Source organism: Pyxicephalus adspersus, chromosome 6 (assembly GCF_032062135.1).
Source record: "Pyxicephalus adspersus chromosome 6, UCB_Pads_2.0, whole genome shotgun sequence".
NCBI lineage: Eukaryota > Metazoa > Chordata > Amphibia > Anura > Pyxicephalidae > Pyxicephalus > Pyxicephalus adspersus.
In genome coordinates, this window is record NC_092863.1 from 72,242,855 (window position 1) to 72,267,394 (window position 24,540).

At 36.4% G+C, this 24,540-nt stretch overlaps 1 protein-coding gene across 1 annotated transcript in view; it reads right to left on the reverse strand.

Moving 5' to 3' along the window:
- The window catches only part of ADGRV1 (adhesion G protein-coupled receptor V1), a 214,350-nt gene that overhangs the window by 73,437 nt on the left and 116,373 nt on the right, over positions 1-24,540 (reverse strand). The window contains exons 56-59 of the mRNA XM_072413958.1: positions 19,921-20,167; positions 18,266-18,405; positions 16,490-16,650; positions 14,161-14,261 (exon numbers count right to left, since the gene is read on the reverse strand). Of these exons, the coding sequence (XP_072270059.1) occupies positions 14,161-14,261; positions 16,490-16,650; positions 18,266-18,405; positions 19,921-20,167 (649 nt within the window). The remainder of the gene's footprint in view (positions 1-14,160; positions 14,262-16,489; positions 16,651-18,265; positions 18,406-19,920; positions 20,168-24,540) is intronic.

Below are 24,540 nucleotides of genomic sequence, written 5' to 3' on the forward strand. Positions count from 1 at the left end.
AAAAGGGTGAAGAGCACAGACTTAAACCCTACTGAAAATCTGTGCAATGACTTTAGGATTGCAGTGTACCAACAGCCACCATCTGATCTGACTGTGCAGTTTTGCAAAGAAGAGTGGGCAAATATCGCAGTCTAGATGTGAATGGGTTTCCATTCAAATGGATTTATCCATGTAAATGGATTCCCCTAAAATTGACCATAAAGTGTATTAAAAACATATGACTATGGTATTGACATTAGATTGTGAGCCACTTTGAGGGACAGTTAGTGACATGACTATGGATTTTGTTAAGAGCTAAGTAATATGTCAGCACTATATAAATATAAATTATTAATATTAGAGAAGTATCCCAACAGACTAAGGGCTTAAAATAAAGCAAAATATAGTTTCAATTTAGTGACACAGGTGGGTAATCCTTTTTTTATCTAAATTATTCTGTTTTCCTACTTTTTTCCAAACAGTTGCTGCTATATCTTTCACTTAATGGTTTAATTTGCATTGGGTAAATACAGCTGGAAAAATGAAAAAAATGTGAATATTTTGAAGGGGTGATTGTTTTCAATACCCACTGTGTTTGAATTGGCCTATTTCTAGGCACAATACATGTTAGGGCAAACCTTTAGAAATATTTTCTTTTTTTTGTCAGCTCTTTTATCAAATATTAAGGCATTACTGAATAATTGTCCTAAACCTAATTGACATGAACTTGGAATAAAAATATGTTCAAGCTTCAAAACGACGTTAACCCTGAAATGAAGGAAAGACAGACAATAGCAAAATCAAACATGGGTACTGAAGGGTCCACTGTCTATACATTGTATAACTTACTTTGTGGAAATAAAGTAGAAAGTTTAGGTACTCACAACACAATAAAATTACATGAACAATGCACATTTAACAACAAATCAATCTCCATGGAAACACAAAAAGACCTGGCCTTGAAGTTTTGTTGTGGCGTACCAGCACTTTGTATACATAAATGGCAGGCTTAGTACCTATTTCCACGGAAAAACAAAGGCCTGCATTTCAGACAATGGATCTGTCTGCTGACATTATTGAAGACTTATTATTATTATAAGAAGCTCTGACTAGGCTGTGGGCCATGGATCCCTTTACAGACTATGCTGCAGACCATGGGTCCTTATACAGACTATGCTGCAGGCCATGAATCCTTCTACAGACTATGCTGCAGGCCATGGTACACAGACTATGCTGCAGACCATGAATCCTTCTATAGACTATGCTGAAAAACATGGATCCCAAAATAGATCATGTTGCAGACTTTGAATCCCTGTGCACACTATTTTTAAATTTAGTAGGTAAGTAGGCTGTGTCAACAGTGAGCTACCTGCAGACCAGAAGTAAAAATACATAGTCCTTCAAATTCAGAATACCATGACCTGTTCTAATTAAAGCAGAACTAAAACTTAAAAAAATGCATGCAGATAGGTACAGTATTGCAAATGGACCTGTTAGGTGCAGCCCAGTGTATGATGTACAGGTCCTATGGACATATGCAGAAGTTATGTCACTCTAGCTTGAGCAATCAGGATGGCTGAAAATAATTGCAAACAGACAGGTACATTTACTTTATTGCAGAAAAAGCATGGTCTGTCCCTCCTGCAATGAAGAACCTGAATTCTCCCAATTTCATTTTATTACCTACCCATGCTACTGGAAATGATGTCAGACAGTCACATCACTACATACTTAAATGGCAACTCTGCTTACTAATATTATTATTAATTTCTTTTATTCACAAAAGCACCAACTTAATAATTATCACAGTGAAATAGATGCAATAGATACTACAGATGACACACCTCCGTACAAGCAAAAATTATACCACAGAAGGAACGTTTGCAGTCTATGCGGTAAGATAGCATAGTATATACAGGGGAGACCGGTTTCTGGAGCTTAGGTAAGTAGACCAAGAGTTTTGGCCAGGGTGCATAACACAGGGTAAATATATATGTCCCACTATATATATCCAACTATTATGAGCCTAGAATCCAATTATTACTTAAAGGACAAACCTAAGATAATTGCATTTTTGGGGATAAACCACCTAGCAGTGTTTATATATTTCCAGGATGCATATTATGCAGCATTGTACATTGAATGCTGTTTGTAAAATATCATATTGATTATTTGGCTTAGCACACCTACTGTGGATATTAAGAAAGGATCCTACTATATCCATCTGTATTATTTACATACTTTTAGCATGAAAAATGTAACAGTAGGCACCAGAACATACAAGAACAAGGGGGTGGAACAACCAAAACTTGTTAAGGCGGACAGACAGTATAAGGCGGACAGACAGTATTTTTGGAGTATCCAAGAACACCCTTAGACTATTAGCCACCACTCATAAAGTAAACTGTTACTTCTAGTTGACCCTTTAAATGCATAATGAAATCACTCATTGCCCAGAAGTATATTAAGCAATCATCTGTAAAACCACTGTTGGGAGGTATGCAGTAATTGTGCTTTATGGATTATTTTTCCAGATATATTGTTAACTTAAATACCTGCAAGGAAGGCTGACAGCAATTACTTTAACTAAGGTTACATTGTGACAGGTTGTGGTCTAATTATGTTTAAATGATGACAAGAACAAGAAAAAGCTTTGTACTAAATCCATCAAAATAATATTTGATTCTTGTTATGAGTCACCAGAATGACTATATTGGGGAAACTGGTTAAAACGAGTCAGTAAAATATAGGATTTAGATTATGCTGTATCTTGAGTCACAATGCTAAATACCATCCTTTTCAAAGAAGAACAAGGAAGACAAATACCAGCAATGGTAAAAGGCTTGAGCAAAAAAAGGTGCTCACAGCCTTAGACTACAAGCTAAAATTATACTTTTTATTATCACCACTTCCATCCACCCCACTATCACACATTCACAATTTTTTTAAAATAAAAAACTCCTAAACTTCCTAAGCTTTTTGTTACACATATACTGTCATATGTCCTGATTGGCACTCCTTCCAGGAGAAACCACTGTTACCACTGTTTGAGTCTTTGGTACCAAAGACATGGGCACCTAAATACCTAAATAAGAAGTTCCCCACTTCAGTTGAGAAGAGAGAAAATTTAGGACTTGGCACACCACATGAATGGGGATTTAAGTGTTTGTGTAATTTAGATTTTTTACATTTTTTTATGACTAGGGTGATTAGCTAAAGTGGGTATGGGTTTTAGTTTAGTAGGTGATCCATGTCCTGACTTGGGCTTTAAAGCCCAGAAAATGTAAATATCTTCATATTCATCTTTTTTTAAAGGAGTACAATATATATATATATATATATATATATATATATATATATATATATATAAATATATATATATATATATATATATATATATATATATATATATATATATATATATATATATATATATATATATATATATATATATATATATATATATATATATTAGTTTGCTTGCTACCATCACACAATGTGCTTCTCTGTTACTTTGATTATTGATTGGCTCTCCCAATATTTCAGTATTCAGGAAATGAGCACAATCTTTAACAAACAAGTGACTTATCTGCACAAGGACAAGGATAAGGTCAATTCATAGGTCAGCACACTTGGATGTGACCAATGACTGGTTATATATACACTCTGCATATAATTAGACATTCATACTTTAAGACTCAGCACAGAAGTCAGAAAGAACCAGATAACTGACACTTACTCATAGTAGAGAACATGAAGAAATCACATCACAGCTTGTACAGACAGCCAATATTCCCATCAGCTCTGCACAGTCAGCAATGACTTTGAAAGGTAAATGAGTTGTTAATGATAATGCACCTATACAGAAACCAGCAATTGAGTGCAGCTGATGCCCACAGGTGTAAATTCCCATTATAAACACCAATTCAGCGCAAATATAGGAGTAGAACCAAATAAAATAAAATATGATATTTGGATGGTAGAGCGGGGTAATATTTATTAAGTTTATTTTGCTGCCTGTGCCCCAGCTGAGAAAATTTAGCCTTTCTATTATTCTTAGTAAGTCTTGTAAAAGAGACTGGAATTGATAAGAAATCCAAAATTCTCCAAAATAATCACCAAAACAGCAAATTAGTGATAATCTTCCAATGAATAGATCCTTTACAGTGACAATTGTCAAAAAAGAGATTTTTCCCTTTTCAAAGTTTTGTCTTTTCCACGGGTTTCTTTTAATCATATAATAATTCTAGAATATCTGACAACATAAATTACTTCATATCGATTTTACATTGATGTATTCAAGATAAAAAAAATCCAACCATATGTATTCTGATATCCCCATGCACCGGGAGCATGGTGTTTGTACTATGTAGAATATATATATATATATATATATATATATATATATACTGCGCCTATGTTTCAAGGAGGTCACTGTATCCAGTATGAGTTATCACATACAGCAAACGATTACTACAAGTAGTCCCCGAGTTAAGGACATCTGACGTAAGGATGACTCCTAGATACGAACGGGCTTCCTTGCTAAACACATATGACCGACTTCTTGTAACTCTTTAATGACTAAGACAAACTCTACAGTTGTTTCTTTTTGCATATCAAAACACAGCTTGCTCCAGGCTCCATAAAAATGTTTGTTTTTTTTGTTTGTGATTTGCTCACAGTGAGGATTTTATACAGTAACTGACACCTTGCTGCCTTATAATATGTTGAGACAAACATCTGTCCTAATTGCATTTATTAAAATAATGTATTAAATTTAGGAACAAACCCAGTCCCTATCTTGTATGTAACCCGGGGACTACCTGTATTATTAACATTGTAAAGTTCTACCATGGTGAGAGTTATCACAGAGGTTCATGGCGATGTTTTTTTTAAGTGAATGCACTTTTTAAATTTCTAAAAGGGAGCTTTAAATTAGATTATACCACAGAAAACACACACACACAAAAAGAAAAGGTGAGTTAAAATTGTGCCTAAAATGGAACTATAATGATTTCTAGTTAACTTAATATATTGTTTTGTTTTGTAAATAGACATGAAATTCGTGGTTTATAGAGCATTATATGGTAGCTAAACAGACAGCTCCGTAGTAGCTGTCTATCTTTTGGCTCCCAACGTCTAACTGAACCCTCAAAAGAAGCTGGCTGGTAAAGGAAAAGTCAGTACATTGAGAGGAAATTTTAGTTTCAGCTACTGAACTCTGTGAACACATTTTATTTATGCTGAATTTTAAAGAAAGAAACAAAGGAGAGCCCGTAAAGTATATAAAAAGGATGGAGCACTCCACCTGTAGGCTAAAAACAAAATATACAATATTTATCATTCACCTGAATATTTGTCTTTTTGCAGTCCTGACAATAACAGAAAATAAAAAAAAAACCCTGTTTTCATTTCAACACAAAATAATAAAATGTTATTACTTACAATTGATGGCTAACAGAATGTACAACACTTGTCTGATACCAGTAATAGGAGAATGTTTCTACTAAAATTAGGATTTGTAAAACATTTCTAAATAAGTAACATCAAGTCAGACATGTCAGTTATATGCCATTTGGAGTAATATCAGCAAATGTATAAGTGTAGAAGAAGTTCCTTTGCATGAGTTTGTACACACCACAGCATTCATCAGTAAATGGAAAATTCAAACATTTTCTGCATTTCATGATCATCTTCCTGTTTATAGCATTACTGAATAAGATCTTTTATGGTAAGGAACAGGTCGCCCCAACCACATAATGACAAGTGCTTGCAGCTAAAATATTGAAGCTGTTATCAGCACCTGATGTACCATTCATAATAAAACTTGACAAAATATAAGATTATTATCAGGAATATATTTAGATGATGTCTGGTAAACTTTTCTGTGGCAGATATATCAGGCAACAAGAAATATTGTGACAGTTCTTGAACCAATAAAGTGATAGATAGAACAGAAAATGTAAAGACAGGCCTAACCTATACATTTTTCTCTGTGGCATAGTCTTAAGGCGCCAATCAGTTCAATCGTTTAAAATGCACTTATTCCAATAATTGTAGGGGGCATATTTATAGTAAATAACCCCAACTGCCCTCTGTTACACTGAGCTGTCTAAAAACAAGCTACTTTGTTTAGGCCCGAAGCCCAACAGCGTTCTCTTTGCCTGTGCAGTACACAGAGCAGGTTTTTAAAGTGAAGAGAACATTTTTAAAATACATTGCTTTGCTGTATGGATGTGCATTGTTTCTTTTGTCAATTTTGGGAACTTTGGACAGCACAGGGACAGTCTGAATCTATGGCCCTGATTTATTAAAGCTCCCCAAAGATGGAGAGAATACACTTTCATCAGTGAAGCTGGGTGATCCAGCAAACCTGGAATGGATCTGGTCCAGGATTGAAAACATTTGCTAACAAATAGCAAATGACTTTTAAGAAATCCATTACAGGTTTGCTGGATCACCCAGCTTCAGTGAAAGTGTATCCTCTTCAGCGTCGGAGAGATTTAATCCATCAGGACCTATGTTTATAATCAGTTCACCTTCAATTGTTCTGTTGGTGGCTGTGGTAGTGGTGCTTGGGTGGTTGTTGGTGGTGGCGCAGTTACTCCTTATCACTACTTTTCCTAAAAGTGCTTTACTCCTCCCCCTACTTTTTTAGGTAATTAGCAGCAAGTACATATTCCCCCTTCCCCTTCTTTTTGTTCCTGGATTAGCTCCTGTCTTTTACTAGCAGAAAATGGCACCTTGGCTAGCCGTACACCATCTTTTTCCATAATAAATTACTGCACTACCATCATTCCTGATGTTGGATACACAGCCTTTTTTATAAGTTGGGTCGGAGACAGGTATGCAAATATGGCAGCCTGTCATTGAAAGATTCTAAGCAGGGGCAATTTTACTCTGAGCTTAAGTTACGAATTCCAATCCATGATCACAATAGAACTATCAGACCACCACCAGTTTTGTACAGTTAAAGTTTATGTAAACTTTAAAAATCTGGTAAATTATATGCAGCTATCTGTAAAATGTTTAAAAAAGGATATTCAGTATTGCTGTGAAAAAGTTTTTTTCAGTTTAGCTTTTCAGTTTAACATTTTTATATATTTTTTATGACCTACCAAAAACGGGTGTGTTATGCTACTGGCAGACTTGCTGGGGAAAAAAAAGGAAAACACCTATAGAAAACAAATTCAGCCACTACATCTGAAACTGTAAGCTGCAATATGTATATCATTTTGATTTTGTGTTTAGATATGCTTTAAAGAGAAATTTCAGACAATTCAGGACAAGTGAAAGCATTTGCTGAGCTGCTGTTATACGGTAAACACAGCAGGTTCACCTAAAAAATACCTTTACCCTTGCCCTACATAATCATTTGCAGAAAAAGCACACACATCTTTATTTAGGATTATTGGAAGATGGAAGTTAGCAGTAAGTGACCATAACGCTATGCTGTGCAATTTCTTGACTAATCACATTTAACCTGCAGGACACATTTAAATCTTATCAAAAGAGAGGTAGCGAGGAGTGTATTACACCATCGCTGGTTTACAATCACAATGAAATGAGGTAGATTGCTGCTGTATAGCAATGCCTGGATATCAAGGTGAAGTAGGCACAAGGTTTATTTTCAATTATGATTGGTGTGTACTGTAAAATAATTGCCTATTCTGTATCTGACATTTTGGAAGTATGACAAGATAAATAAATCCAATATAAAGCTATTCATAAAATTAATGTCCAGAAAGAAGAATACTACAATAATCTTTATGCCCTAGAGTTTAGGCATTAAGGTGGCCAATGACAACACACGTCAAAGGAAATCATATGATAACATTCTATATTTCCATGTATTGTTAGCAATGCTCTACTCAATCCATGACCTTTTTAAACTATATAAATATAAACTTATTAAACACATTTCCTGTCCTAAAAACAATAGTTATATAATGCACCGCAATGCCTATTACAAAAGGAACTTGGACAAACATGATCTTAGCCATTAGAGGGTGTTGTTGACGTAATGGATAAAGTGAATAAGGAGCCCCTGAGGAGATGCACAGTGTTCTGATTGGAACTTGGCAGCTACATGTAAACTGAAAGGGGTGGCTATCTGATAAAACTGATGGATTGCAGGGCTGGATTGTTTCCCCTTCTACTAGTTTCTCACAACACTGTTTACATTTAACTTCCCCTGACTGTGTGGCAGCCAGCTCTTGTTTTCTCAGTCTTTTTAGAAACTGCATAGAATACTGTAAGGCTATTAATAAAGATTTGTATCACGAGTTAATACATGGCTGAGCAGTAAGGAAACAAAAAGGTGCCTTCTGGGAACTAGTGACGTCAAACAACAGCTTTCTCCCAGAATATGTTTCTGTAGATTCCTACTGATGCCAGCAGAACAGACAATAAAGGATAATGTCATTTTTAGACATTTCCCAAATCTTTTTATCCTTTTGATCTCTTTCCATACATAAAAACAATTATAACAAAGCAAAGCTTTTAAATTCTTTTTTTTTTACATGTAGCTGTTTCCAGTTTTGTATCCTCTACAGTGTTTCCGGAATTAGCCTGCGCTCCCAAACTGTATGCACTTCTACTCGTGTGTCTTCCACCCATTCTGCCAATCGTTTTGAAAATCGAGAGTTACTCAGCCCCCAGTTGCTTATAATCTCATATGAAACAAAAATGGTGAGCATAGACACATGGAGCGAAGAGATTTCTACATGCATTTTTCAGACGAAGAAACTGACCCTGCAGATGCTAGAACAGCTATAGACTTTGCCCCTGTTGCAGCTGCCACCATGTCATTGCAACGTCAGCTTGTTCCCATGGCCCTGGTTCTGGGCTCACTGTTATCCCCTTACAGCCAAGGAACTCAGATGCTGGTAATGCCAATGGTACCTCTCATGAATACACAAGTGGAATTTCAAGTAGAAGAGGTTCCAGACCCTGAAGAGTTTGTGATGCCCGACACAAGTACAGCAGGAAAAGATAAAGCACTGCAGTCAGGATGCCAATAAAAACAGTTAAACCCTTATTGCCCAGCATAAAACCAACATTTTAAGGTTTAGGGCAAAATTTAGGGCAGTGACATCATCAGGGTAATAAATATATTTACCCATCCTGTTCCTAACTGATCACCATTAAATTTACTCCACCAGAAACTACCATGAGTCATATACTGTGCAGAAGCATTGGAACCATTTTTGTCATATTATATTGCAGCTATATGCACAAACAATCATTTAAAACATACAACTTGACCGTGTTAAGTCAAAAATACTTTAGGAAGATTCCAATGAGTTTTCATTATAGCAGGAGATGTTTGTCTCACTTTTTATCACATTCTGTTAGCCTTTCACTATCAAAGATGCATAGTATAACGGGGGCATGTAGGGTATTAAGGCCAGAAAAAGACTGGGAAGCTGCTTTTAAAAGAGTTGGCAGTAGTATTCTTGTCAATGATCAAATCATAAAAATGTATTCTCTGTTTGAACAGTAGATTTTATGCTAGGGAGAGAAGACAGTTATTCATTTTCTAAGTGTGGAAAGTATTTTCTACACATGCAATTCAAGTGTATATCTAGCTTTGTTTTGTATTGAACAGGAAAAAGATATAACCCCAGAAAAGTTTTTTTAACTGGTTGCTCCCCACTAGGAAGATCTCCTTTAACTTTCTATCCTAAAGATGCAACAGTAAATTTGAAAACAAATCTCTCCAAATTAAACAAAATTTTTATCCCAGAGAGTTGTCCCCTCTGAAGGATTTTCCCCTCACCTATATCATCTGGTAATAATGGTCACCATGCAGTTAGGGAGGGTGCATTTCTCCAGTCATGAACAACATTAAAAAAAAAATCTGTCTGTCTTCTAACTCTACACTATCCAAAACTTTGAAAATTGTGCTTCAGAATTGTGCAGAAATATCCACGTCCTGTTTTTGTATTTCATACATATTATACAGATATAGGTTGCCTTAAATCTGTTTTGCTTGCTGAAATTATTAACTGTATTAGCTTAGGCAGACTTTGCACCATTTGACTATTCATACATTTACATTTCAATTTGGGTTCCCATTTTAATAGGTTTTATCTAGATCCTATTATTAATACTCTTGATAGGTATCAACATAATACTGATGGGAAGTGACTATAAAAATACTTTATATTACAGGAGTTACAGTGTATTAGGGGATTTGAGACAAACTGCATATTGAAAGCTCAATGTTTAATAACACTTCTATGAAACTTCTGGAATGGACAGTAAACTATTGACAAAAGTGCCAACAGTTTGCAATATTGCAGACAACTAGTTCATGTACAACTAGCCAGTTTTTTTGGATTTGAGTACTAGGAAGTTCAGTGAGGTTCAGAATCACATATGCTAGGAAACTAGGGCAATCTGCCCATGGCAGTGTGCTGTGTTATTTACAGAAAGCTATGTGAAGCACTCCGGTAGTCCACCTCAGAAGCCGTGCATTGAACATAGAAGCACAAAAACAAAGTGATCCTGTTGGGTCAATTGTAAGCTATGTAATACAAAAAGAATGGTTTTATTTAAAAAATGTCACTAGCATGTGAATGGGGGGAGGAAGAGAACCAACAAATGCAAAATATAAGATGAATAAACTTTAGTATTGTATCACAGGCAACATTACTAGTGAGATTTTATTCCATCTAGGTCACAGTGACTAAGAAGTATGTATGTTCTCCTTGTGTTTGTGTGGGTTTCTTCTGGGAACTTCATTTTCCTTTCACATTCCCAAACAAATGCAATTAGGTTAATTTAGCTCCCACCAAGTTGACCTTAGACTGTGTTAATAACATACAGTATGACTATGGCAGGGACATTAGATTGTGAGCACCTTTAAGGGACAGCTAGTGACCTGACTAGGGAGCTCTGTATAATATTTTGGCACTATATCAATTTAAGTTAATAATAATTTGTACATTAAACAGGTTAAAACTTTAAAGTAAAGAAAAAAATGGCAGATTGTATTAAAGACAATCTGATGAGGCATTCAGCTGTTGGATGAGTTATGGTGTGGAATTCACTAAGCTGCAAGACTTTTTACATTGACCTCAGAGCTCACATAACATCCTGGGAATGCCAGAGATAGACATACCCAGCTATGCAGAGGAGTGATGTGAACAAGGAAAAAGGCTTTGTTGACAGTTTCTCCAAGAAGTAACTTGGCAGCCTTGTGAAGGACAAGTACCTGGCCATCAATGAACATTCTGAAAATGTAGTCAAATAAAAAATATCTCACGGCGCTTCAGCAGATTATACCATCTAATAACAACATGCAGCTTCATAATTCACTGCAGGAGGCAGCACTGATCTGTACTTCACTAACACACCTTGATTTTCAGAATAATCTCACTTATGGTGAACACTTACCACACACAGAAGCAGTCTACATTTATTATTATTACTAGTAATGTAATATATAAAAACAGATTTGGAAATATATGTTGTCTATAGGTGCCTATCAAGATAAAAATTATTTATGTTCTCTGACTGACTGAGCAAAATTCTTGTCTCCCATGTTTCAATGGGAGGGTTTCAGTAACAGAGGTTGTGCTGCCAATGTAAAAGGCAATGGATGGGACTAAGTGTGGTCAGGTGCTGATTGATAATGCTCCTAGCCATGACCCCTATTATTATTATTAAACAGTACTTATATAGAGCCAACATATTACGCAGCGCTTTACAAAGTCCATAGTCATGTCACTAACTGTCCTTCAAAGGGGCCCACAATCTAATGTCTCTACCATAGTCATAATAAAGTCTAATGTCAATTTTGGGGGGAAATCCACTATGCTAACTGCATGTTTTTGGAATGAGGGAGGAAACCTGAGTACCGGGGAGGAAACCCACGCAAACACAGGGAGAAACTGCAAACTCCATGCAGGCAGTGTTCAAACCCAGGACCTAGCCCTGCAAAGGCCAGAGTGCTAACCACTAAGCCAACCATGCTGCCCTGGCCCTACATCATTTATTCTTCCTACTGTAGTGCAAGCAGGCACAGTCTACATGGGAGTTCTGCTGTTACCACACCATCACAGGACACTGCATGGAATGGATTTTTCTGGCAGGCTCAACAGATGTTTTTAGGACATTAAAGAGGGACTAAGAGAAAACTGTAAGATGTATTTATAATTAAAGTGTAATATTGCCATAAATATAAATGCATAGTGCGTCCATTCACAGAACCTTACATGGCTGCTGCTTTATCGGGAGTCTGCAGTTGTACAGTATTATTATAGCTGTAGAATATTCCCTACTCCTTGAAAAAGTTTTGGCTTTTTGATATCCTTTAAGCAGCGATACATTTTTCCACATAACCATTCTCAATGCATCAGCATTGAATTTGACAGAGTTGGCCATTTCAATAAATATATTTCCAAAGTAACTGACATGCATAAAAAAACATTTTAGGGCACACTTTATAAGAAATGGGACCATAATAAATATGCTTCATCCAAGGCCTATATTAGCTATCAAATTTCTTTGCTACTGAGAGATTTAACTACTTGTTGCCGGTCACATCATCCGCAGAGCATTTAAAACAATGAGCAGTAAATGAAAACGATGTAATCTTTGTACTCTGCCTATGTATTCCTATTCAATGTGATTGCCACCAAGTTTAGCATCCAGAAGTCAGATGTTCTAACAGTGTGCGCATGCATTCCTTCCTGTATCATCCTCATGTTTCCTGTTTCTCCTTAGACTTGTGATATTTATAAATTCCTTCTAGCAGGCTTCATACAGTATACAGTTCCTGAAGGCTTCATGAAGCCCTGCCTGGGAACTTGGCATCCTGTACAGACAATACGCTATAATAAAGCCTTACAGTCTAGCTCAGTGTTTCTCAGCCAGGGTTCCTCCAGCGGTTGCCAGGGGTTCTTTCAGCAATGAGAAATTTTTGGTTACCACTGACATCAATAATCATTTTGGCTTTCTGTCAGGGTGGCATTCTTCACAATAATCAGCAATGTAAGAGGCATTCTTCTCACTGACCACCACACTAATGTACTGGGAGCTGTGAATATAGTATTTATGGTAGGGCTTCCCTCAGGACCTTTAATTCATTTCAAGGGGTTCCCTTATGTTAGGAAGGTTGAGAAACACTGATCTAGCTATTAAAATATTGAAAATAATAGGCTCTATATATTGCTTTTTGCCTCAATTACTATTACTTTCCATGAAATATTGTGCAAGAGGTGTTTGTAAGATTGAAAAAGACCTGGGACACACTTAGGAACTCAAAGGAGGGTGAGTAGGCCATGCATACCGAATGCTGGGTGTGACCAGATTGTATTTACAGTTGGAGGAGAATTAATGAATTAATCCTGAACCTTCTTACTCTATACATTGCAAATATAAGCCTCAGTTGTATACACAAAATATACCTAAATTATAGTGCCATATTTCTCAGATATGTAACATACTGACTTGTAGGGTAGAATGCAGTATGAAATGTACAAACAAATATATAAAGCAGGTCCTAGTAGTGTATAACACACAGGGACAATGGGTCAAGCACAGCACAGAGTAAAGGGCTCAGGAGCGCATCATAAGATCATTGATCTGCTGCTGCCTTTCGCTGTCCAGTTACAGACTTGATGTCCAAAGGAACTGTAAATAAAAGAGAAACTGCAAAGAAAAAGCCAAGCAAGACTTGCTGTGTGGAAAAGCTACAATATGTACTATAAATAACAGGAATAGATAAACAGAATCAAAATAATTTGACAGATAAAACATCCTTTATATATGTATATTTTAATGTATTTGCATAGAGTTCAGCTTAAAGTTTAGGTTGAAGATGACATTGCACCAGTAACTTTTAATGTGATTCATAAAGAGAATTCAGTACTTATTTTTTTTTCCTATAAAACATTATTCTATTCAAATTGAACATTAACTTCATCATGCCTGGCCTCAGATGAGTTTCATCTGTATTAGGTGTATTTTTAGTGAGCAGGGAGGGGGAGGGATAGCAAAGGGGAGTTTTTAGCATTTCAGATGTCAATTATTTAAAAAAATATTCATACACCATCTGTTACCATTACCATTACTTTGCTGTTTACTTGAGACATATATTTTGTGATTGCTACAATTTTAGTACAATGTAAGTAAAACAGAATATCATAAAGATGCAACAGTGTCTCCTACCTGAGTTCCCAAACAGGCCACCATCATATGTGTAAGGAGCTTAGCTGCAAACATGGAGGACCTAGTGCAGAATATTTGGGAGAGGATGGCTAAAGTAAACCCTGTCAACAATAAGAAAACATAAATCAGTCCTGGTATTTTATACATTAATAAACAGAATACTACATGTTATATAGGTGGGGCAGCTAGATATATTCAATTACATTAACGGCCATCAATGTGATTTGCTTGGATCTTACGAAAACAATTGATACAAACATTTTGAACATCATTTGATATAACAGGGTTGTGTAAGGCTTAAAGTAAATGTAAAATAAAAGCACTGACAGATTTGTATTGCTGTCTGTGTCCCCAGTAATGAGAATAATCCTCCCTAATTGTCTTAATTGTCCAAAATGTTGAGATTAGAATAGGAGTGGAGAGAAAATCTTATTCCCATGACAGTTGTCTAAAAGGGGATGTTCCTTACAATAAAAGGATAACCTCCCACTGAATCTACAGAACAGGAAGTAAAACAAAATCACACCAATTAGACACAGATGGCAACCCCTTCCCCTTCAAAAGGAAAAAACTGGTGGCAGTCTGAACCCTCCCCTGAACTATTACAAAAACAAATAAAAAAAGTTCTGGCATTAGATATACTATAAATAGACTTTTATAGACTTTTGAAAGTATTTATTGGTATAGGTAGAGATTTACTAGTATTTCTGTGAATTTGTGTGTACTGAATTTGTGTATAATTTATCTGCAAGTACTTCTGAAGATTGAGCCACCCATTCCAAGACTGAGCCATATCTAAATGATTTGTGTTGGCTTTGTAGTTGCTGGCCACCTAAATCTTTTGGAGAACAACAGAAATGATTGTGGTGAGAAAGCTTTATCAATGCTTCTGCATCATCTATTACAAACAGATGATGTTTATGGATATAGGAAATGAAAGTCAGTGCAGTATAACCAAAAGACATAGGAAAAGGGTCTACAAATAAGCCTTCTCTAGAAACAACAGTTTGATAAGTGTCTATGAACACTTTTAAGACAGGGTAAAGTAGACACTATTGTACAGTTGCTTGATTATTATTTCTGTTAGTTTACACCATTTAGTCATGATATTTTATGTTAGGTTCATTGCAATGAAGCTTCATTACTGGAATACAACATAGGCACTAAAGTCTTGCTTTCATTGCTAAAAAAAAAATTTGGTGCTTTTCCCATTTTGTAACCCAAAAGCAAAAAAAAAAGCATTGATCTTTACCAAATGAATAATTGCTTTGCTTCACCTAGTGTGTGAAAAACAAAAAAATGAAGCGAATACTTTTTGTTACTTACAGCACTTAATATAGAAGATACTGCATTTTAATGAACCTTTGAAGTAGTTAATACCATGTTTTCTTTTTGCATTTGGGTTTCATATGTTAATATGTGACACTGGGACTTCTTTGGGAGACCTTCTGTTTACATAATAGAAGCACCTTTTTATGCCCCCTTTGCTTGCTAGATGGGAGATTTCGTTTTTGATTTTTAATTATTTATTTATGTACTCATTTATTTTATTCGGGTCCACTATGTGCACCACTAAGAGGCTGCACTTTTCTCCTTTTCTAGCATATAAAATATAAGTAACTGTGATATTCTTTTTAAATACCAAGGTTTTATCTGTCTGTTTATTTTTGTAGGTTGGAAAGTAGAGTTACACATCAGATGATTCATAGTCATGCTCAACTTCAGTGAAAATCGGACATGTGTACAACGGTCCCCGAACATTTTTTATCAATCCATCAAGGGAAATAGATGAGTGACCTATGTGTTGTTCTGGAAAATAGAACAGAACGATGCTGACTGTACACCAACAAGAAAGATTTCAACAACAATCATCTGTTGTTCACCTAATGCCTGTTTGAGGCCTAAAAGGATTGTTTTTACATTTTTTTAATGATTATATAGTCATTAAAATTGGCCAGCATTTTAAACCCCGCCAACTGTTTCACAATCCCAAAAACTAAAAACTGATTACAGAGAGGGTATGGGGCAACACTTTGCTGTGTTGCATTTTCATGCTTTGCTTCCTGATCACACCCATGCAACATGTATATAATAACTATTTTTGTCACTGACTCACATTGCTTCAAAGTTAAGGCAAAGCATAACTTGGGCAGGGGTCATGGATCCTCTTCTATTACATTCATATCCTGTGTTGAGGCTGGTCCTTCCCCAAATTATAATTGTGATAGACATACAATATGTAATAACTTTAAATAAAATACTAGTGCTAGAAGGCAACACACATATTATATGGGTACGCATTACATATTTACATTAAAAGCCCACTAACCAGAAATACATATAAATCCAGCACAAAAAAAGGCTTCATTATAGGATGAAAGGTCGTCAGTGTGAGCAAACACAGCATAGGAGGACATGTGAGAACAAGCACACTCCACATACTCTGTTGTGTCTGACACCACTCTGCATAGGGGGGCGTTTGAAAGCCATCTGCAAAAACAAAATAAAAATAAAATTACTCTCATGTTTCAACAAAATGACTGCTAATACTTGAAAAACGTTCACACAAAATCTAATAGGCACTTCACACATGTAAACAAGCCCTGGGGAAGAATATGTGCTTTGCTCTGTACAGTTCCTTGAAATTTCTTTCCCGGTACAATGAACAGACCCGACCCTGACCGAAATATACCTTAAGCTCTTTGGACTCGGTGAACTTGACACATTAATAGCAGTTCACAAATAGTATACTGCTATAGTGCCTTGACTGATTGATGACAGCGACATGAGGAATGAAGACTTTGCTGACAGGTTTTATGCACATTGAGCGGTTCACTGAGTTTGCATAGCTGGAGGGTACAAAACTATTTTGGTTCATGTTAACTGGTAAACAATAGCTATGTCTTAGCAAACTGATTGTAAATGTAAAACACAGGAATGGAAAAAGACAACAAAACTCAAATAAACCTCTGACCTGTCACTGGGACATGTGGAAAAGAACTGGCTCTGTTAGTAGAAGAGGAATAAGGATTTAGTAAATGGAAAGAAAAGGAACCTTGTGGATTCAGCTATTAGAGAGGCCCTGTGCAAGATGAATCCTTGGAATAAAATTAGAGCTATTCAACATGCATTATAAATTCTCTAAGTGAGTTTAAAGCAACAAGAGCAAGCATATTTAGGACAGAGGTTACCTGAGTAGCCATACTGTCATACTCTTCTAAGCCTGAATGGAGTAACTGAATATATAATTAGGAAAGTGTAGGCACCACATCCACATATCACAGTGTTTAGTTATGACCATCTGAATTTCAAGCCTAAAAAAAGTAATGTGGTGTGGGGGGCCATACCTAAGCTTAGGCAAATACTGATATTAAAAAAGCATTTGCATGGGATTATCGGGCAGCTTTGTGGACCTTGAAGAGGATAATTTCACTCTACCACCTTGGGGTGATCACTATGCATAAATGCTAATAATTTCATAACTTTTGTACTAGTAAAGGGTTGCTTGAAATGTAAAGTTTTCTACCAGGATTCTACTCGCCAGGCAAACACCTAAATCAACATCTCAAACAAGTATATGTTAGCTATTTTACCTGCCAAAAGACTATAAATTCTGTCTTGTGATTTACACATGTAAGCTACACTGCACAGCAAGAATGATCTCTCTACTATTCCTTGGTTCATCCATTTCCTGCATCACCACCCTGCCTAATAAAAAGTGGTGATGGTGACAGACTGTCAAATGAGGTTTCTGGAGGTGAAACTGCTTTAGAAATACTGTATGTAACAGGGTTGTCAAATAGCTGGTAAAGACTAGTTAAACAGAATTACAGAAAGGGTTTACATTAATAAGCATTGCAATGTTTTTGTATTGTACTGTTAGCCAAATGTGTAACTCTGTGATGTAAATATATATTTAACCTGTTTTTTTTTACACAAATTTCTCAACAGAATATAGAAAGATATGTCTTGTTTGTACTTGACTTGAGTTTTGTTGAACTCCTTTATGCTTAATATATGGCCAGCTGAAAATTACCCTTTAAAATAGGTTAAGTATCAATAAGGCCTGTTTACCAATTAGTATCCAATTATTCACATCTGATACCTTTCTGATGCCTGATTCCACAAAAGACACAGTGACATGCTTGGTACGATGCGACCTCCAGCTGCCCTAATTCTATACACAACTTCGTTGTCTTCATCCAACTGATAGGAGAAATTACCTTTCACACTTACAGATAGAATCTAGAATAAAATGAACAACAGGTAATATAAAATGTTGTTTTCATAAACATAATAAAATGAATACAAATTACACACGCTTGACACATGCTTGAAAATAGTATTGGTGTAACAACAATTTTAACATTTGTTTATATATAACTGTATATTAGGGCTGCAAATAGTAAGAACATATCTTTAGGTGAATCACCAAATGTTGGGACTTTTAAAGCCAACAATCATCCAAATCTTATTTTTGCATATATGTTCTTACAATATGCAATTGGGATGTGGCCATGTTAATTTTTACAGGTTGGATCTGTTCTAAGGTTTAAGGCTGCAAATACTGTACGTAAATTTCTTACTATCCATGCTGCCAAACACTGTTATAAAATCTGATATAAAATCTCCCCCGGAAGTCTGCTGGGAAACAGACTTTTGGGACTATTGATCCTCTTGGCTCACCACAGCTTATTGGTACTTCATGTTGATCTCAAATTTAGTGCAAGGAAACTCTAGTTTCTCTAATGTTGGACATTGTTTAGAGGACTGAAAAGTACAATATGTTGAACTAAATAGCAATCAATCCATTTGCAGCACAGATTACATTTTCTGATCACTTATAAAATGATGAAAATTTCTGTTATTGGCACTGTGGCTCAGTGAATTTACCATGGAAAATGCTCAGTGAATGTGGGAACAAAGGGAATCTATATTCCTAATGTTGCTTCCTAATACAAAAAGAGATTAACATAAACTTTAAATATATTATTTTTATATAGCTTAGTGCTGTACCATATAATGATGATCTGTTTTTTAAGTTTAAAAAAATAATTGAATCACAAAATTGATAAATATATTTTAGGAAAGGCTAATGAATTTCCGCCAACTGACAGCTGAATAAGAATTGGTGAGTAAAAGCTCTTAGCACTCAAATGGAATGGAACACACACTTGGGAGCCACCTAAACAAAGTGTGTGATTTCCACAATAAACCATTTCCAAATAAGCTGTCTACTTTTCAGGTAAAAGTAGAAAACAACATTATTGATGTTAACTGTTTGGTGCTTTAATCCACCTCTACTGGACCCATACTGTTCTGCTAAATAACCTATAATACATCTATTGGAATAGTTTTTATTATGACTGGCAGTGACAATGAAATGCAACGTGACAGCATTTATAATCTAAGTCCCTAACAACGCTCATTTTTCAGACGTTTTGTGCCTTTAAATTTTAGTTTCAAATGAAAACTTCTGATTTTATAATAACTTCTCATTCAGCTTTGTGATAACAGAGAGGCTCATTAAAATTTTAACAGTTAAGCTCGTCACTATAAATATCACTTGTAACCAATTGCTGTTCTGAAACTGGTAAAGATAATTGTGTACTTATTCCAGGAAGAATCCAATGAATCTCGCCGGAGAGTAAAAATAAACAAGCAAAGCATTGCTGGATTCTGCTAGGGAGCAGCGATTAAAGCTTGAAGGCTTCACAGAGAATGGATAGCTCGCTTCTCTTATGTAACGCTCTAAATTACCTTGTTATTTAAAGCACTTTCCTCCCCTCCTGTAAGGAACCACTGCTGGCTGCTGTACTCAATAAACTGCACAAATCTACAGCTTCCTTCTGAAGTAGCATTCTCTGGAAAAACCGGCAACAGCCTTTCAGGGAGTTGAATTGTATCCCCGTTCTTCCCATCAAACCGATGTCTATTGATCTGCTGTGGGTACCAGTGATAGGCATGAATAGAAATGTATGGGCAAGTGTCAAAAACCGTCTTCCCTCTGTTAAAAAAGGAGCAGAATATTACATTCCATAAGTAAATCAATATAGTATGAAAAAAGTACACTGCACAAAACCATAAAGATAAAAGAGAAAAATGTGTTATAGGGAGAAGAGAGGCTCTTATAAATTATGTGATCTTGTGATGCTAAATTATGAATACTATTTGCAATACAAACATGTTCAATGTGAGCAGTTTTAAAGAACAACCCAAACCAAAGGTAATAACAATTGCAATCTAGAAAACATTTCACCTGTTTTCAGACTGCAACAGGTTTAAAGCAGAGACAGTGGGCCTGCTTTATTAAAACTCTTCAGGGCTGGAGAGGATACAATTTCACCAGTAAAGCTGGGTGATCCAGCAAACCTGAAATGGATCTGGTCCAGGACTCAAAACATTTGCTAGAAAATCCTGCCCAGGTTTGCTGGATCACCCAGCTTCACTGATGAAAGTGTATCCTCTCCAGCCTTGGAGAACTTTAATAAATTAGGCCCAGTAACTGTAATGACAACATTTACTAAGATACAGCAGGCGTGACCTGAATATGGCGCCAGGCGGTGGTGTGTAATCAGATCAACACGCGCCTACTCTGTCTCATGCTGTGAGAGCTAGCCCGACATACACCGCATAGGGCGGGGAAACGATGGTCCAGAGGCAGGCTAAGACAGCTCCAATGAAGACTCCTGCGGCAGGATCTATCAGGCCCTTTCTGGCCTCAGAGGTGGATTTTCCGGCGGTAAGCCAGGCTGGCTGCTCGTTACTGACAGACAGAATCACAATGCTTAAATGAAAGTCTGGAGCATGGTGCAGGGGGAGAAGCATTGTGTTTCCCCAGAGGTGCAGAGTGTGCTGGGTCCTGAATTGTTATTTCCTGGATTCCTGGAGGGCTATGTATGGGCTCTCCCTTCTAAGGAGAACATATCCTTCATGTTTTTGGATATGAAAGAATACCTTAAAACGGAAGTCACTTCTTTGCGTTCTGACTTAACACATACTCAGATGGAGTACACAGGGTCCCTAGAGCAACAGCTGCTCCTCTTGAATCTTATAGAGATGTCATCTGTCGATTTCATTATTTTTCAGATAAAGCTGCAATTCAAGAGAAACTTAAGGCATCTGCTCCATGTGTTTTTGAGAGGGGGCATCTATTACCATCCACCCAGACCTCACCAAACTTACACTGGATAGGTGGAGGGCGTTATGTCCTCTGTTGGCATCATTAAGAGAGGCTGGTATACAATACAGTTGGGGCTTGCTTGCATGTTTGGTCGCAAAGAAAGATGGACACTCTTTTACATTGCGTTTTCCAGAAGATTTAGAATTTTTTCGTACTGGTTTGGGAATAGAAAAACCAGCACTTTCAGGATGGCGAGATATGGAATATGACTGTACCTCACCTCTTTAACAATTAACATGGCAGAGGAAACAACGAAAACGGCCTCATTAATTGATGAAGATTGTAGTGTTTTTTAATATTAAGGGACTGAATACTCCTAATGATTACTAGTCTGATATATTGGTATATTTTATAAATTACCATGTTATTAAAATATATACATTATATATATATTATGGGCTATAGGAAAGAGAGAGAGAAATTCTATATTGTGACGGAGAGGGTGGCCTGGTGGTGTCTAGGTGATAATATAGATTTGTAACTAGTGTCTTGGTCATATTACCCAAAGACCATTTAATGGTAAGATATTTAGTCATGTTCCCTCATAGTTATTCAGCTGAAGACCTGTTTGGGTTTTAACTCAGTACAGCAGGATATTCTATTTTTGGAATGTCAGGTAGTTTGTGGGTATTGGGTAATTGTTTGTTGTGTTTGTGTAAGAAATTATGTCCTAGTGAAGATAACTGTCGTCTGTATGTGTTTATTAGGAGAAATGGCATAAGATTGGGGCCAAATGCACAGTGTGGTTGGAACATTTATTTGATTATGAATTTTTTAAAGGGGGATATACACTTTCTACAAAAAACACATATTCCTTTTTATTCAAATGTCACATTGTCATCAAGAAATTTTGGTTTTATGGCTTTTCACAATCTGTGAGATTAAGGGGGTTGCTATTAGTTTCTGTAAAGATGTTCAATTTGATTTTGTTGATTCAATGGCCCTGATTTAATAAAGTTCTCCTGGAGAGAATACACTTTCACCAGTGAAGCTGGGTATTCCAGCAAACCTGGAATGAATTTCTTAAAAGTCATTAGTTACTTGTTAGCAAATGTTTTCAATCCTGGACCAGATCAATTTCAGGTTTGCTGGATGACCCAGCTTAACTGATGAAAGTGTATTCTCTCCAGCCTTGGACAACTTTAATAAATCAGGGCCTATGACTGACTCCAATGGAAGGTTTTTGCTCCTAAAGGGTAAGATGTTTGATCAAACATGTACTCTGGGTAATATTTACTGTCCTAACAAACTTCAAATACAATTTATTCTGAGCACCCTGCGGAAATTGAGGAGGTTTCAGGAAGGGTTATTAGTTGTAGCAGGGGACATTATTATGGTGTTAGAGCCCCTTCTTGATACGTCTTCTGGTAAAGCACAGCTCCCATTAGAACAAAAACGTAGATTAAAGAAGTTGCTACATACTATGCAATTGAAAGACGCATGGCGGGTTATGCACCCGACAGAGAAGGATTTTACATTTTATTCTTTGGTGCTTTTCAATCATGCTATTCATGATTCTTATTCACGGATTGATATGATTTTGTTGAGCATTATTATTTAGATAAACCTATCGGATTTTGGGATTTATAATTTCTCCCCCATTTAGATGGCGTCTTAATGACTCCCTTTTAAGGGATAATAATATAGACATTGAAATTGCCATGGAATTACTGAATTTTTTTTAGAGAGAATGCTGTAGAACAATCCACCCCTGCATGTATATGGGAGGCGAATAAAGCTACAATTAGAGGTATACTTATGGCTCATGGGGCGCGGAAAAAACTGCAAAATAATTGAAGAATAAATGAGTTAATAGATCAGATCTCGCAGTTGGAAGCAGTACATAAACATTCACAGTGGAAGATACACGCAGTACAACTGACACAATTACGCTCTCAGTTAAAACATCTGTTGGATATTAAAGCCAATTATGCCTATTATTTCTAAAGTGGCCAGAAGATATTATGAATGGGAGAACAAACCAGGTAAATATTTAGCAAATGCATTAAGAAATCAGAAAGCAGCCTCATATAAATCTAAGATCAGGAATAAAGTGGGGGTGCTGGTTCATTGCCCCCAGCAGATGGCCGCTGCTTTTAGGGATTTCTATCACGATTTCTATCAGGTACGGGAGGGAGATTCTTTAGATGTGCTAGCTATCAGAAAAGAAAAGTTGGAAATGTACCTCAAAAGAGCGAAGTTACCTAAAGTGCCTGTAGATAGGCTTCTTGAGTTAGAGCGAGATATTACGGAGAATGAATTAAGTGAAGCCATTGGGTCCTCTCCTATTGGTAAAACACCCGGGCCTGATGGTTTTTCGTTGAAACATTATAAATAGTATCAAGATATTCTTTCCCCTTATTTATGTAAATATGTTAATAGTGTACTGGTGGGTGGTTCCATGTGTGAGGATACTTTGAGGGCTCACATTTCAGTACTGCCCAAATCAGGGAAGGACCCCACAATTTGTTCTAGCTTTCACCCCATTTCTTTGCCTAATGTAGACATAAAATTATATGCAAAGTTGCTGTCAAGGAGAATGCAAGTTATTATTCCTATGTGGGTCTATTTGGACCAAAAAGCATTTATTCCAGGTAGGGAAGCCAGGGATAATTCCACTAGGGTGTTGTCCCTGATACATTATGTTCGTAGGCACAGTCAGCCCAACCTTTTTTTATCTACAGATGCTGGAAAAGCTTTTGACTGGGTGGACTGGCTGTACCTATCTTTGACCCTGAGGGATGTGGGCTTAGGCCCTAAAATGCCTAAATGGATTATGGCTCTTTATGCATATGCATGTGTAAATAGCACAGTGTCAAAGCCTTTTAGGCTATATAATGCTTGCTTTTTGCCATATCTCTGGAACCTTTTTTGAATATTGTGCTGTTAAACTCTACCATACAGGGTGTTAGAGTGGGACAAACAGAACATTAATTAGCCGCATATGCAGATGACATATTGCTTGTTATTCAACTACCTAATATTTCACTCCCTAATTTATTGAAGGGGTTTTCTTAATTTGGAGGTTTGTCTAATTTTAGGATTAATTTATCAAAATCGGAGATCATAAATGTGAATATTTCAGGGTCAATGGAAGATAGATTAAAGGACAGTTTTCCGTTGACATGGTGTCAGGGAGCATTGACATATTTAGGTATTGAGATTACAGTTGAATTGATGGATTTGTATATGGCAAA